The sequence below is a fragment of the Bombina bombina genome, chromosome 3, assembly GCF_027579735.1.
Source record: "Bombina bombina isolate aBomBom1 chromosome 3, aBomBom1.pri, whole genome shotgun sequence".
Lineage (NCBI taxonomy): Eukaryota > Metazoa > Chordata > Amphibia > Anura > Bombinatoridae > Bombina > Bombina bombina.
In genome coordinates this window covers 192,492,672-192,508,321 of record NC_069501.1, presented here as the reverse complement: position 1 = coordinate 192,508,321, position 15,650 = coordinate 192,492,672, and the positions used below count along the sequence as shown (strand labels likewise).

Here is a 15,650-nt window from a genome sequence, read left to right as displayed (position 1 = left end):
AAGGCTTGAACATCTGGCACAGCGGCCAGCCTTTTGTGAAGTAACACAGACAAGGCAGAAATCTGTCCCTTCAGGGAACTTGCAGATAATCCTTTTTCCAATCCTTCTTGAAGGAAGGATAGAATCCTAGGAATCTTAACCTTGTCCCAAGGGAATCCTTTAGATTCACACCAACAGATATATTTTTTCCAAATTTTGTGGTAAATCTTTCTAGTTACAGGCTTTCTGGCCTGAACAAGAGTATTGATAACAGAATCTGAGAATCCTCGCTTCGATAAGATCAAGCGTTCAATCTCCAAGCAGTCAGCTGGAGTGAAACCAGATTCGGATGTTCGAACGGACCCTGAACAAGAAGGTCTCGTCTCAAAGGTAGCTTCCAAGGAGGAGCCGATGACATATTCACCAGATCTGCGTACCAAGTCCTGCGTGGCCACGCAGGAGCTATCAAGATCACCGACGCCCTCTCCTGATTGATCCTGGCTACCAGCCTGGGGATGAGAGGAAACGGCGGGAACACATAAGCTAGTTTGAAGGTCCAAGGTGCTACTAATGCATCCACTAGAGCCGCCTTGGGATCCCTGGATCTGGACCCGTAGCAAGGAACTTTGAAGTTCTGACGAGAGGCCATCAGATCCATGTCTGGAATGCCCCACAGCTGAGTGACTTGGGCAAAGATTTCCGGATGGAGTTCCCACTCCCCCGGATGCAATGTCTGACGACTCAGAAAATCCGCTTCCCAATTTTCCACTCCTGGGATGTGGATAGCAGACAGGTGGCAGGAGTGAGACTCCGCCCATAGAATGATTTTGGCCACTTCTTCCATCGCCAGGGAACTCCTTGTTCCCCCCTGATGGTTGATGTACGCAACAGTTGTCATGTTGTCTGATTGAAACCGTATGAACTTGGCCCTCGCTAGCTGAGGTCAAGCCTTGAGAGCATTGAATATCGCTCTCAGTTCCAGAATATTTATCGGTAGAAGAGATTCTTCCCGAGACCAAAGACCCTGAGCTTTCAGGGATCCCCAGACCGCGCCCCAGCCCATCAGACTGGCGTCGGTCGTGACAATGACCCACTCTGGTCTGCGGAATGTCATCCCTCGTGACAGGTTGTCCAGGGACAGCCACCAACGGAGTGAGTCTCTGGTCCTCTGATTTACTTGTATCTTCGGAGACAAGTCTGTATAGTCCCCATTCCACTGACTGAGCATGCACAGTTGTAATGGTCTTAGATGAATGCGTGCAAAAGGAACTATGTCCATTGCCGCTACCATCAACCCGATCACTTCCATGCACTGAGCTATGGAAGGAAGAGGAACGGAATGAAGTATCCGACAAGAGTCTAGAAGTTTTGTTTTTCTGGCCTCTGTCAGAAAAATCCTCATTTCTAAGGAGTCTATTATTGTTCCCAAGAAGGGAACCCTTGTTGACGGAGATAGAGAACTCTTTTCCACGTTCACTTTCCATCCGTGAGATCTGAGAAAGGCCAGGACAATGTCCGTGTGAGCCTTTGCTTGAGGAAGGGACGACGCTTGAATCAGAATGTCGTCCAAGTAAGGTACTACAGCAATGCCCCTTGGCCTTAGCACAGCTAGAAGGGACCCTAGTACCTTTGTGAAAATCCTTGGAGCAGTGGCTAATCCGAAAGGAAGCGCCACGAACTGGTAATGTTTGTCCAGGAATGCGAACCTCAGGAACCGATGATGTTCCTTGTGGATAGGAATATGTAGATACGCATCCTTTAAATCCACCGTGGTCATGAATAGACCTTCCTGGATGGAAGGAAGAATAGTTCGAATGGTTTCCATCTTGAACGATGGAACCTTGAGAAACTTGTTTAAGATCTTGAGATCTAAGATTGGTCTGAACGTTCCCTCTTTTTTGGGAACTATAAACAGATTGGAGTAGAACCCCATCCCTTGTTCTCTTAATGGAACGGGATGAATCACTCCCATTTTTAACAGGTCTTCTACACAATGTAAGAATGCCTGTCTTTTTATGTGGTCTGAGGACAACTGAGACCTGTGGAACCTCCCCCTTGGGGGAAGTCCCTTGAATTCCAGAAGATAACCTTGGGAGACTATTTCTAGCGCCCAAGGATCCAGAACATCTCTTGCCCAAGCCTGAGCGAAGAGAGAGAGTCTGCCCCCCACCAGATCCGGTCCCGGATCGGGGGCCAACATTTCATGCTGTCTTGGTAGCAGTGGCAGGTTTCTTGGCCTGCTTTCCCTTGTTCCAGCCTTGCATTGGTCTCCAAGCTGGCTTGGCTTGAGAAGTATTACCCTCTTGCTTAGAGGACGTAGCACTTTGGGCTGGTCCGTTTCTGCGAAAGGGACGAAAATTAGGTTTATTTTTTGCCTTGAAAGGCCGATCCTGAGGAAGGGCGTGGCCCTTACCCCCAGTGATATCCGAGATAATCTCTTTCAAGTCAGGGCCAAACAGCGTTTTCCCCTTGAAAGGAATGTTAAGTAGCTTGTTCTTGGAAGACGCATCAGCCGACCAAGATTTCAACCAAAGCGCTCTGCGCGCCACAATAGCAAACCCAGAATTCTTAGCCGCTAACCTAGCCAATTGCAAAGTGGCGTCTAGGGTGAAAGAATTAGCCAATTTGAGAGCATTGATTCTGTCCATAATCTCCTCATAAGGAGGAGAATCACTGTCGACCGCCTTTATCAGCTCATCGAACCAGAAACATGCGGCTGTAGCGACAGGGACAATGCATGAAATTGGTTGTAGAAGGTAACCCTGCTGAACAAACATCTTTTTAAGCAAACCTTCTAATTTTTTATCCATAGGATCTTTGAAAGCACAACTATCCTCTATGGGTATAGTGGTGCGTTTGTTTAAAGTGGAAACCGCTCCCTCGACCTTGGGGACTGTCTGCCATAAGTCCTTTCTGGGGTCGACCATAGGAAACAATTTTTTAAATATGGGGGGAGGGACGAAAGGAATACCGGGCCTTTCCCATTCTTTATTAACAATGTCCGCCACCCGCTTGGGTATAGGAAAAGCTTCTGGGAGCCCCGGCACCTCTAGGAACTTGTCCATTTTACATAGTTTCTCTGGGATGACCAACTTGTCACAATCATCCAGAGTGGATAATACCTCCTTAAGCAGAATGCGGAGATGTTCCAACTTAAATTTAAATGCAATCACATCAGGTTCAGCTTGTTGAGAAATGTTCCCTGAATCAGTAATTTCTCCCTCAGACAAAACCTCCCTGGCCCCATCAGACTGAGTTAGGGGCCCTTCAGAAATATTAATATCAGCGTCGTCATGCTCTTCAGTATCTAAAACAGAGCAGTCGCGCTTACGCTGATAAGTGTTCATTTTGGCTAAAATGTTTTTGACAGAATTATCCATTACAGCCGTTAATTGTTGCATAGTAAGGAGTATTGGCGCGCTAGATGTACTAGGGGCCTCCTGAGTGGGCAAGACTCGTGTAGACGAAGGAGGGAATGATGCAGTACCATGCTTACTCCCCTCACTTGAGGAATCATCTTGGGCATCATTGACATTGTCACATAAATCACATTTATTTAAATGAATAGGAATTCTGGCTTCCCCACATTCAGAACACAGTCTATCTGGTAGTTCAGACATGTTAAACAGGCATAAACTTGATAACAAGTACAAAAAACGTTTTAAAATAAAACCGTTACTGTCACTTTAAATTTTAAACTGAACACACTTTATTACTGCAAATGCGAAAAAACATGAAGGAATTGTTCAAAATTCACCAAATTTTCACCACAGTGTCTTAAAGCCTTAAAAGTATTGCACATCAAATTTGGAAGCTTTAACCCTTAAAATAACGGAACCGGAGCCGTTTTGAACTTTAACCCCTTTACAGTCCCTGGTATCTGCTTTGCTGAGACCCAACCAAGCCCCAAGGGGAATACGATACCAAATGACGCCTTCAGAAAGTCTTTTCTAAGTATCAGAGCTCCTCTCACATGCGACTGCATGCCATGCCTCTCAAAAACAAGTGCGCAACACCGGCGCGAAAATGAGGCTCTGCCTATGCTTTGGGAAAGCCCCTAAAGAATAAGGAGTCTAAAACAGTGCCTGCCGATATTATTATATCAAAATACCCAGATAAAATGATTCCTCAAGGCTAAATATGTGTTAATAATCAATCGATTTAGCCCAAAAAAAGTCTACAGTCTTAATAAGCCCTTTTTGAAGCCCTTATTTACAATCGTAATAAACATGGCTTACCGGATCCCAGAGGGAAAATGACAGCTTCCAGCATTACATCGTCTTGTTAGAATGTGTCATACCTCAAGCAGCAAGAGACTGCTCACTGTTCCCCCAACTGAAGTTAATTGCTCTCAACAGTCCTGTGTGGAACAGCCATGGATTTTAGTGACGGTTGCTAAAATCATTTTCCTCATACAAACAGAAATCTTCATCTCTTTTCTGTTTCTGAGTAAATAGTACATACCAGCACTATTTCAAAATAACAAACTCTTGATTGAATAATAAAAACTACAGTTAAACACTAAAAAACTCTAAGCCATCTCCGTGGAGATGTTGCCTGTACAACGGCAAAGAGAATGACTGGGGTAGGCGGAGCCTAGGAGGGATCATGTGACCAGCTTTGCTGGGCTCTTTGCCATTTCCTGTTGGGGAAGAGAATATCCCACAAGTAAGGATGACGCCGTGGACCGGACACACCTATGTTGGAGAAATAAACGTTTTGTACTCAGGTTGCGCTGGTATTACCAGATTAAAATAAAATGCGCAAAAACTGAACCTATTCACCCATAGAAGTCAATGAAGAAAAAAACCTAACACCCCAAGAGCATGCAAACCCGATCACATATTCTCAAGTGCGCTAACCCGACATGAAAATATGATTATTTCAAATTTCAATGTTCTGCACATAGCAGAATAAATTTTATTTATTTATAAATACATATTTCTACATGTATCTGATGGTATTTTGGTACAATATATATCTATACCAATATATTATAATTATATATATATATATAGATATATATATATATATATATATATATATATATATACATACACACACACGATTATATATGGCTATAGAGATTATATATATATATATATATATATATATATATATATATATATATATATATATATATATATATATATATATGTATGAATATCTAGTTATAAATACTTAGAACATATTCTGCTATGTGCAGAACATTGGAATGTAAAACATTTACACTAAATACAGAGTATAACACTTTATTATATATATGTATATATGTCTGTAAATACATATATACACTTATATAGACATATATACATACATATCCATCTTTAGACATGTATATGTATGTATCTTTATGTTAAAGCCCTTTGCCTGCCTTTTTTTCTAACACCTGAGACCTCATATCTTTGAGCCCATATAATTTTTGTGTGCAATATTTTTTTATAAATAATTTTTATTAGATGGTGACATGAAATATACCAAAATGGGCCTAGAGCAATACCATTGGTTGTCAACTTTAGAAATATATATAGTTTTGGGGGACAATTTTAAGAATTTGGGCAGTACTGCTATGCCAAATCAGAGTTAGAACATGATATACATAGCTGCAGATAAAGACCTTTAAATTACCACAAAAAAAATAATTAAATAATAATAATAATAATAATAATAATAATAATAATAATAATAATAATAATAATAATAATAATAATAAATATATATATATATATATATATATATATATATATATATACATACACACACACACACACACGTCTTCTAATTAGAAAGCTACAAGTTTTTGTGGAATGTGATAGTCCAAAGACACCCCAGCCAAAAGCTATAGCCAATAGAAACAAAACCTTCCAAAGATAACAGTTTAATGTCAACATTATGCATGGGCTCAAACGGAGCCTGCTGCAACACACGAATAACAAAATTGAGACTCCATAGCGGAGCCATCTTTCTAAACTAAAATAGGAGAACTGTGTTTAACTTTTATCTTACGTTTCCCCGAGATAGGTAGGGCACTCAGGGCCGTGGACACCGCCGATTGTAACTGCACGGTAAAGCCTGCAGGAAAAAGGCCCCCTCCAGACGGAGAAATAGCTGTGCCACAGGGAACTGCATGTGAAGCGGTTACGGTAGAAAGGGTAGTAATCGCTTGGTTCACAGAATCCTGAGAGGTTGATGACTCAGAGGGACTAACAGCGTTAGGGTTAATAGCAGATGTAGCTCCCTTCTTAGACTTTAAAACAGTACCCAGGCAATTGGAACAAAACAGAGCAGGCGGGCAAACCACGGCCTCCTCACAATATAAGCAGGTATTATTAAGTACTACAGAAGGAGTGGAACCTTCTAACATATTATCAGAGTCCTCCATAGTAGGTATGTAATCCCACAGTAAAAAGAGAAAAAAAGATACAAAAATAAACGTTTTAAATATAGAAAGGCACCTTTACAAAACCAATGGCTGGGGCACTCACCACCCCCTAGACCCAGACAAGTTATCAAGAAACGCTCCTCAGGAGTGCTGTCTGCAGCAGGATCGTAAGGAAGTGAATGAAGCCGCACCCGGTCACATGGTGTGCAAGGCAGGACCTCCCCTGATATGAAAAATGTGCGCAAAGCTATTAAGAGCTGCGCAACTGACAAAAGTGAAAGTACACAGTCTAAATGAGCCCTTAAAACGTTTTTCACAAATATTAAAGCAGAATATAAACTCCCTAAACTGTTCCCAATAAACTCCCACTGAGGAGATACTAACCCTCGATCCTACTGAGGTATAGAGGAGTCACACTTTGACCCTATATAAGGCGTCCCTGCTATATGAAAATAACACAGACTTACCCTCCAGGATCCGTTCTGTGGAACAGATACAGCCTCTCAAGTGTGACAGCCTTGTAGCAATGCTCTGACAGGTACCCGAGTGTGGAAAAGCAAGCAGTGTAACTTGTTAACACTGATTTCTCAGGAGTTGTTAGATAGACAGTCTGGATGGCTTTGCAGAAAAACTTTCCCTGCATCTCCAGACTCGAACGTTCATCAATACTCTCACTAAGAGGTTTATATGATTACTTAAAACTCCAGTCCTCTCTTGAAGGGAACATACCCGTTTAAGGACTATCCAAATCTTCTGACACTTCTCTGCCATTCTCTAGTGACGAAAGGCAAAGAATAACTGGGGGGATAGGGGAAGTGGGAGGGATATTTTAGCCTTTGGCTGGGGTGTGTCTGCATCCTCCTGGTGGCCAGGTGTTGTATCTCTCAACAGTAAGGAATTAAGTTGTGGCCTCTCCCTGCCTCATGGAAATAAATATAGTTTTCATAGATAAAAAAAAAAAAAAAAAAAAAAAAAAGGACGTCCACACCTGGAGTCATGTCTAATCAGAGAGCCAGCAGTAACTTATTTATTGACGGTGCAATTTGAGTAATCGCTGACAGAATATATGATATTGCATAATGTTTGAATGCAGGTGAGCGATATATATGTATATGATATGCCCCGTGCACAGTAAAAATTAGCACTGAAATAGTGAGAACTTTACTAGAAAGTTTTTTGCTTACACACGTGCATTTCAGTTATGACTTATTTTGTTTCTACCGTATTTTAAGAAATGTTACATTAAACTGTGAAGTGTCTGTAGATTCACTAAAAATTAATTAAACTCTAAATTTTTCTTACAATATTCAGTTAGAGAGGACAATTTTAAACAATTTTCCAAATTACTTCTATTATCGAATTTGCTTTATTCGCTTAGGATCCTTTGTAGAAGGAGAAGCAATGCACTACTGGGAGCTAGCTGAACACAACATGTGAGCCAATTACATGAGGCAAATATGAGTGTGAGCGCACCAATTTTTTTTCACAAAGGATACCAAGAGAATGAAGCCAATTTTAATAATAGAATTAAATTGGAAAGTTGTTGAAAATTGAATGCTCTGTTTGAATCATGAAAAAAAAAATGGATTACATGTCTCATTAAAGGGACACAGAACCCAATTTTTTTCTTTTGTGATTTAGATAGAGCATGCAATTTTAAGCAACTTTCTAATTTACTCCTATTATCAAATGTTCTTCATTGTCTTTATCTTGATTTGAAAAACAAGAATGTAAGTTTAGATGCCGGCCCATTTTTGGTGAACAACCTGGGTTGTTCTTGCTGATTGGTGGATTAATTTAACCGACCAATAAACAAGTGCTGTCCAGGCTACTGAACCAAAAATAGCTTAGATGCCTTCTTTTTCAAATAAAGATAGCAAGAGAACAAAGAAAATTGATAATAGGAGTAAATTAGAAAGTTGCATGCTCTATCTGAATCACAAAATAAAAAATTTGGGCTCAGTGTCCCTTTAAGGTTTTTAGTAAACAGGTGGTCGTAACTGACAACATTTATACCTAGAGTGCATGATTTAGTTACCCTGTCATTTTCATTGGTGTTAAGTTTGCATGTTGTTAACTATAAACTATAGAGTTACATTTCTATCTGCATTTGTGCACATGAGAAATTAAATTACAAACTCACCTTTCTTGGCATATATTTGGGCAAGTTCTGCAAACCTGATGTCATAGCAGATAGCTACACCAACTTTGCAGTAAGCTGTTTAAACAGATGAAAAAAAGAGTTATATCATTATGAAATCTTATGACATCATGCAAAAATACCAGCATATTTAATCCTGAAATGCACTGTATTTGTTTCAATAACACTGTTACACAGGCTTCAACATTGATTAATTCACTTCTCTGATGGAAACAAATTCATATTAAAGTCCAAAAAAAAATGCAAACATTTCAATCAAATGTGTGAAAAAGCAGGGAAATACTTGATGAAAATTCAAAACAAAAAATACTATATGTGTAGTTAACGGGCACTCCATGGTCACTTCAATGCCGCACAGACAGTACACAGAGCTGTCACAGCTATGCAAATTACATGTGTGACCCATTAGATATCTGCCTTATAGTATATAGCAAAGCTGCGGAAGCGAGCTCTGTGTACTACCTATAGGGCCGGTGTGCTGCAGTATATAACTTTTCAGGTTTTTTTTGTTTCATCTTAAAAAGGCATTTTAAACATTGAAAAAAGCAGCAGAGAGACATAGGAGGCACTAAAGGGTATTTAAACATGCCCTGCAATGGCCTAATGTATAGTTTGTACTATGGGTTTTCAAGTGTCCTTGGCAACAACTATATCTCGGTAGCACAACTGCTAACATACGGCTAGATTACGAGTTTTGCGGTATGAGTGAAAAAGCAGCGTTAAGGCTCTTTTTCACTACCGCTGGTATTACGAGTTTTGCAGGTATAGCTGTACCGCACACTTTTTTGGCCGTAATGCAACTTAACTACCGCAGCTTTCCAAAAGTCCTTTTTCAATGGGACTTCCATAGCGCCGGTATTACGAGTTTGCCTGGGAGGCCAAAAAGTGAGCGGTACAGCCAATACAGTCAAGATTCATACCCTAAACTGAAAGTCCGTAGTTATGAGTTTTGCGCTACAAAGCTGTAACATAAAACTCATAACTAAAGTGTCACAAAGTACACCAACACCCATAAATTACCTATTAACCCCTAAACCGAGGCCCTCCTGCATCGCAAATAATAAAGTAAAATTATTAACCCCTAATCTGCTGTACCCAACATCGCCGCAACCTACATTACTGTTATTAACCCCTAATCTGCTGCCCCCAAAATTGCTGCCACTATACTAAAGTTATTAACCCCTAAACCTAACCCTAACCCCCACTAACTTTAATGTAATTAAAATAAATCTAAATAAAACCTACTATTAATAACTAAATAATTCCTATTTAAAACTAAATACCTGTAAAATAAACCCTAAGCTAGCTACAATATAACTAATTGTTACATTGTATCTATCTTAGGGTTTATTTTTATTTTACAGGCAAGTTTGTATTTATTTTAACTAGGTAGAATAGTTACTAAATAGCTATTAACTATTTACTAACTACCTAGTTAAAATAAATCCTAACCTGTCTTACACTAACAAACTCTGAGTTTATGTAGAGTTGCTATGCCATTCATTTCCATATCTCTACTTTTTTAAAGGCAAATGGTAAATAATTAATGTTCTCAACTCACAGCTAAAGTTACTTAAATTATATATATATATATATATATATATATATATATATATATATATATATATATATATATATATATATTTTTATGATTCAGATAGAGCAACTTTCTAATTTACCCCTACTATCATTTTTTCTTTTCTTGCTATCTTTATTTAAAAAGCAGGAATTTAAAGGTTAGAAGCCTGCCTACTTTAGGTACTGTTCAGCTTATTGGAGCTACATTTAGCAAACCAATAAGCAAGCATAAACCAGGTTCTCAACCAAAAATGGGACAGTTCTTACGCTTTACATTCCTACTTTTTAAATAAAGATAGCAAGAGAATGAGCTCTAATATATTAAAAATGATTTAGACAATTATCTTCATTCTTGAAAATCTTTTAGCAGTATTTAATTCCATAAAATAAGGGAACTAACGTCCCAATAGGAGGCGCTACAGCTGGTAATATGTGACTATGTAGGTGAATAAATACACTTCCGTACTGATAATAACTAGGAGCTCCTGGTGAGCCAATAAACAAACTCTTACTGATAATAACCCAACAAAGGCTAGGAACTCCTAGTGAGCAATAAGACACATGATGATATGCATAGCGTGTAAATCCAAATAAGACTGATGGTGGTGGAATAAGTAACAAATGTAAAAAAGGTTAATGTAACTGCAGACACCTCAATTACATGAAAACTAAATATTCATCATACAAAAGCAGTCCACTGCATTCAGTCAGTCCCAAGGACAGTCCTTATAGGATGGAAAAAAATCTTTAGTGATGATGAGACTTTTGTGATGTCCATTCAGAGCAGACAGCACTCTAATGAGGCAATTCTATATAAAACATAGGAACGGAAAGAGGCGCCGTATGTGTGAATCAGTATGGCCAACTGGAAAATAACGTACAGGTGACACAGGGTACTCACATTGTATAAAGGCACTCTCTTGTGCCAATAGGAGAAAGCTGTTTTTTACAGCAGACCAGCCAGCTGGACAAAGGCAATGTGCTGGATACACCGGTGTGATTATCGCTAGAAGGAAAATCGGGCTCAGGTGATCTTCCACTCTCAAGGATAGAGAGATTGCAGCAAAGGATGTACAGGGGAGGCTATACCAAAACCTCCCAGGGTAGCGTAGTCAATAATGCACCCAGCAATGAGAGTTTAAACACATATTTAATAAAACAGAATTAAAAACTCATGCTTCGGTTGTGCATAAGTACAATAATGCAACGCGTTTCACGGAACAAACCGTTTCATCAGGCATAAAAACATGGTATAAAATTGACCCTTATATAGGGCTACACTACCTAGACTTCCTATGTAACAACCCTCCCCCTTCAATTAGCACACAGGCCAATCAGATTACCCTTTGTCTCCTTGGTAAAAAAAATTGTCACACCTGTTTCCTAAATACAAATAGATAGTGTCATGCTTATGTAAGCATTTTATTAGTATATCCCCAAATTTAAATAATAACATATAATCACAGTCATGACCTTAAAATGTAGCTAACAGGTAATGACATACGGTAAAAAATAAATAATAAATAAAGAGCCTTTGATAATATACAAAATACAGGTATACCCCACTCATACAGCGGGTTAGGGACCGGAGCCCCGCTGTAAAGTGAAAACCGCCTTAAAGGCAGTTTTAGCTTTCTTTTCAGTGTTTAAAATCTTGAAAACATGTTTGAACTAATATATAATAGGGGTGCAATAGTGCTACATTTAGTTTAACACTAGCACAGCACAGCATTCAATTAGTATTTAATAAATACTGTACCTGTAAAATAGTGACAATTATTGTAGTAAAATTTGCCAGACTATAGCACTGAGACACAGATTGCACTGTAATGCTGTAAACAAAGTGATCTAAGCATAACAAAATGGTGCCAGTCACTTTTCTAGCAATCTCATGATGATTACAGCACTGTTTCAAAATCGTTGGAGGTTGAACTTCAGCTCCACAAAGCGCTGTATTAGCGAATCGCTGTAAAGTGAAGCGCTGTAAAGTGAGGTATACCTGTATAGACGCTAAACCATAATAGCGATCACATGTTTATGAAGATTTGCCTTTGTCCAGCTGGCTGGTCTGCTGTAAAAAAACAGCTTGCTCCTATTGGCACAAGAGAGTGCCTTTATACAATGTGAGTACCCTGTGTCTCCTGTACGTTATTTTCCAGTTGGCCATACTGATTCACACATACGGCGCCTCTTTCCCTTCCTATGTTTTAATTCCATAATATGACATAAAAATAATTAGACAATTCATTTAAAACAGACAATGGTGAAATGTGTTTATGAGACATCAAAGAAAAAAAAAATCCCTACTCTTGAGATCTCTACACAAATTATCTCGCCAGTCATTCTACCTGGTTAGGCCAGCTTTATTCATTAAACTCTGAAACTATACAGAAGCCATATTTCTATTCTAAATCAAAAACATTATCTCAGATCACTCTGTCTTTAAAAATCACTGAATTACTGAAATTGAATTTGCTGTCATAAGCTGTAAAATGATCTGGGGTAAAAACAAAACAAATAAAAATTCCATATGATGTTATTTTGCATATTTACTGTTTTCATTATATAGTAATATAACCACCATCTAACATCTATTTTCTGTGCTAAAATCCATGTGTAATACAAGAAAAAAAGAAGTGCACCTACGACTCATTAAAAGCATAAAATGCATTTATTTTGAGTTAACCTAATAAAAGACAGACACTCACCAGATTTAAAACAATTTGTGCATAAAGTAAGTGTTCCTAAACAAAGTTTCCTTTTACCATCTCAGCACAAACCTCCCGGGAATGGAAATGTGTAATTCGATCCTCTGCCAGTGCTCACTATCTGGGAACATCTTTGCCAATTTTACATTCCAGACCCTGGGTCTGAGAAATTTCCAAACTTTAGAAAACGTCTTACGTGCAAATTAAAACTCCATAGAACATTTCACAGTATTGAAAACAAGTGGGCTTTTGTGACACGCTTCTACGGAAGCCGGATTAAGACACTCTTCTACGCTTTTATCTGTGTCACAGCAGAGCTTTCTCAAGAGGAAGAAATCTATGTGTATGTAAGTTTTTCTTTTTATCCAAGAATATAGAAGCTAAGGTCAGATGTTCATTTTTAAAGGGACAATCTAGTTAAAATAACTTCCATGATTCAGATAGGGCATGCAATTTTAAACATCCTTCCAATTTACTTCTATCATCAAATTTGCTTTGTTCACTTGGTATTCTTTGTTGACAGCTAAACCTAGGTCGGCTCATATGCTAATTTCTAAGCCCTTGAAGGCCACCTCTCATCTCAGTGCATTGTGACTGTTTTTCATAGCAAGACAGCACTATTTTCATGTGCGCCATATAGATAACATTGTGCTCATTCCCGTGGAGTTATTTATGAGTCATCATTGATTGGCTGAAAGGATTATCTAGGAAAGCTCAGGAGCAGCAAAGAACCTAGGTTCTAGCTGCTGATTGGTGGCTGCATATATATATACCAATTGTCATTGACTCACCTATGTGTTAAGTCAGCAACAAAGTAGTGCATTGTAGCTCATTCAACAAAGCATACCAAGAGAACAAAGAAAAATTGATAATAGGAGTAAATTAGAATGTGGTTTAAAATTAAATGCTCTATCTGAATCATGAAATAAAAATGTGAGTTTCATATTACTTTGTTTGTTTTCCAATGATTTATCAATACTGTTGTTATATTATTGCTGACTGTATATTTTCTAAATTGTTTACTACTGTTTAAAAAAAAAATCACTTTTACCTGTAATTAATGATTGGAAGTATCTTATCCTAATTATTTTCAACCAGAAGACTTTACCTAGAGCGCAGAGATGTTTTTATTTTACATTGTTTAGTGTATAAATGCTAGTACACATTATTATTATTTAGAGGTTTACTACCAAAAATACATAAACAAAATCTTTAAATCAATCTAACCCCAGAAAACTGAATTGTCTTCTTATGAATTTTTACTAAAAAAAAAAAGAAATCCATGTGTGTATGTGTCCATAAAGGAACGTTATGGTTCTGTTTTCAAAAGTTTAAACACAATATCATTGTAGCAGAGGTTTGAGGTTTTATATCTTGGACTCTAAATTAGAGGCATTTTATCAGATATGGTTAAAAAAAAAAATCCATCTCCCTTATTATAATGGGTGTCTATGTTTTAGTAGAAACTTTTTCTAAAAATGCTCCCGTCTTTCTAAAAGTTAATTTGTCATATGTTAATAACGCGCATGACATTTCTAGGAACCCAAAAAATAAAAAAAACACACAAATTTTCAATCAAATTTGTTCATATGAAACCCAAACACAGAATGCTCAGGATCAATAATACTTGGACCTAGAAGTATGAAATAATCTCATATCAAAGACTCCATTCCATAGCAAGCTGTATTAGACAAAATATTTGCTCTTTAGTATTTAAAGGGACAGTCTACACCAGAATTTTTATTGTTTAAAAAGATAGATAATCCCTTTATTACCCATTCCCCAGTTTTGCATAACCAACACAGTTATACTAATACACTTTTTACCTTTGTGATTACCTTGTAGTTAAGCCTCTGCAGGCTAACCCCTTATATCAGTTCTTTTGACAGACTTAGCCAATTCAGTGCTGACTCTGTATGGCACACATGAACTAATGCTCCTCTAGTTGTGAAAAACTGTCAAAATGCATTCAGATAAGAGGTGGCCTTCTCGGGCTAAGAAATTAGCATATGACCTACCTAGGTTTAGCTTTCAACTAAGAATACCAAGAGAACAAAGCAAAATTGATGATAAAAGTAAATTGGAAAGTTGTTTAAAATTACATGCCCTATCTGAATCATGAAAGTTTATTTATGACTAGACTGTCCCTTCAAGTAATTGAAAATACTCTTATGATTCCTTTGTTTCATACACTATGAAATTTATGTTTATCGTTAGACAGCAAATGAAAGTTAACATACGGGTATCAAACAATGTGAAGTTGTCTCCAGGGCTAAGAGTTTCTGACTCTTGGAAGCGAATTTTCCCAGGAACATCAATATTAAACAGATGGATCTGTAAACAGAAAGTGCACAGAGGTTTGCTCATGCTTACACATGGTTTAATAAATATAAAACATATTATAAAAACTATAACTAAATTTTTTAAACCAGACCTGATCATCTGTTATATGCATGCACCAAGCAAGCTGAGCATTTTAGGGACTAGATCTGGGGTTATTATAGACAAAGGGAGAGGGGAATACATGGTAAATGGTATAATTACCTTCCTGTGCTTAACTAACAGTGTTCCATCAGGACCAAACACAGTGCATGTGTTATATAATTTGCCAGCATCCTCTTCTGGAATTGAACCTTCAAAAGAGATGTTAAACTTCCATTATTAAACTTTGTGGAGCTAAGCCATTAATGCAGTGCAAATATTCACAAAAATGTAAACTCCATGTGGCGTGATAAACCTACAAATATATGGATGAAAGTTATGTCATTTATGTAAGTATGTTATATGTTTTGGACTTTTTTTCCCCCTACATTTTAATAAATATATTATTCACTTATTTATT

General features: G+C 37.8%; 1 protein-coding gene across 3 annotated transcripts in view; it reads right to left on the bottom strand.

Moving 5' to 3' along the window:
* NIT2 (nitrilase family member 2) overlaps positions 1-15,650 on the bottom strand; it is a 183,925-nt gene that overhangs the window by 97,577 nt on the left and 70,698 nt on the right. For all 3 annotated transcript variants that reach the window (XM_053706061.1, XM_053706060.1, XM_053706059.1), the window contains 3 exons: positions 15,353-15,441; positions 15,049-15,142; positions 8,505-8,579 (listed from right to left, as the gene is read on the bottom strand). In XM_053706061.1, coding sequence (XP_053562036.1) covers positions 8,505-8,579; positions 15,049-15,142; positions 15,353-15,441 — 258 coding nt within the window. The remainder of the gene's footprint in view (positions 1-8,504; positions 8,580-15,048; positions 15,143-15,352; positions 15,442-15,650) is intronic.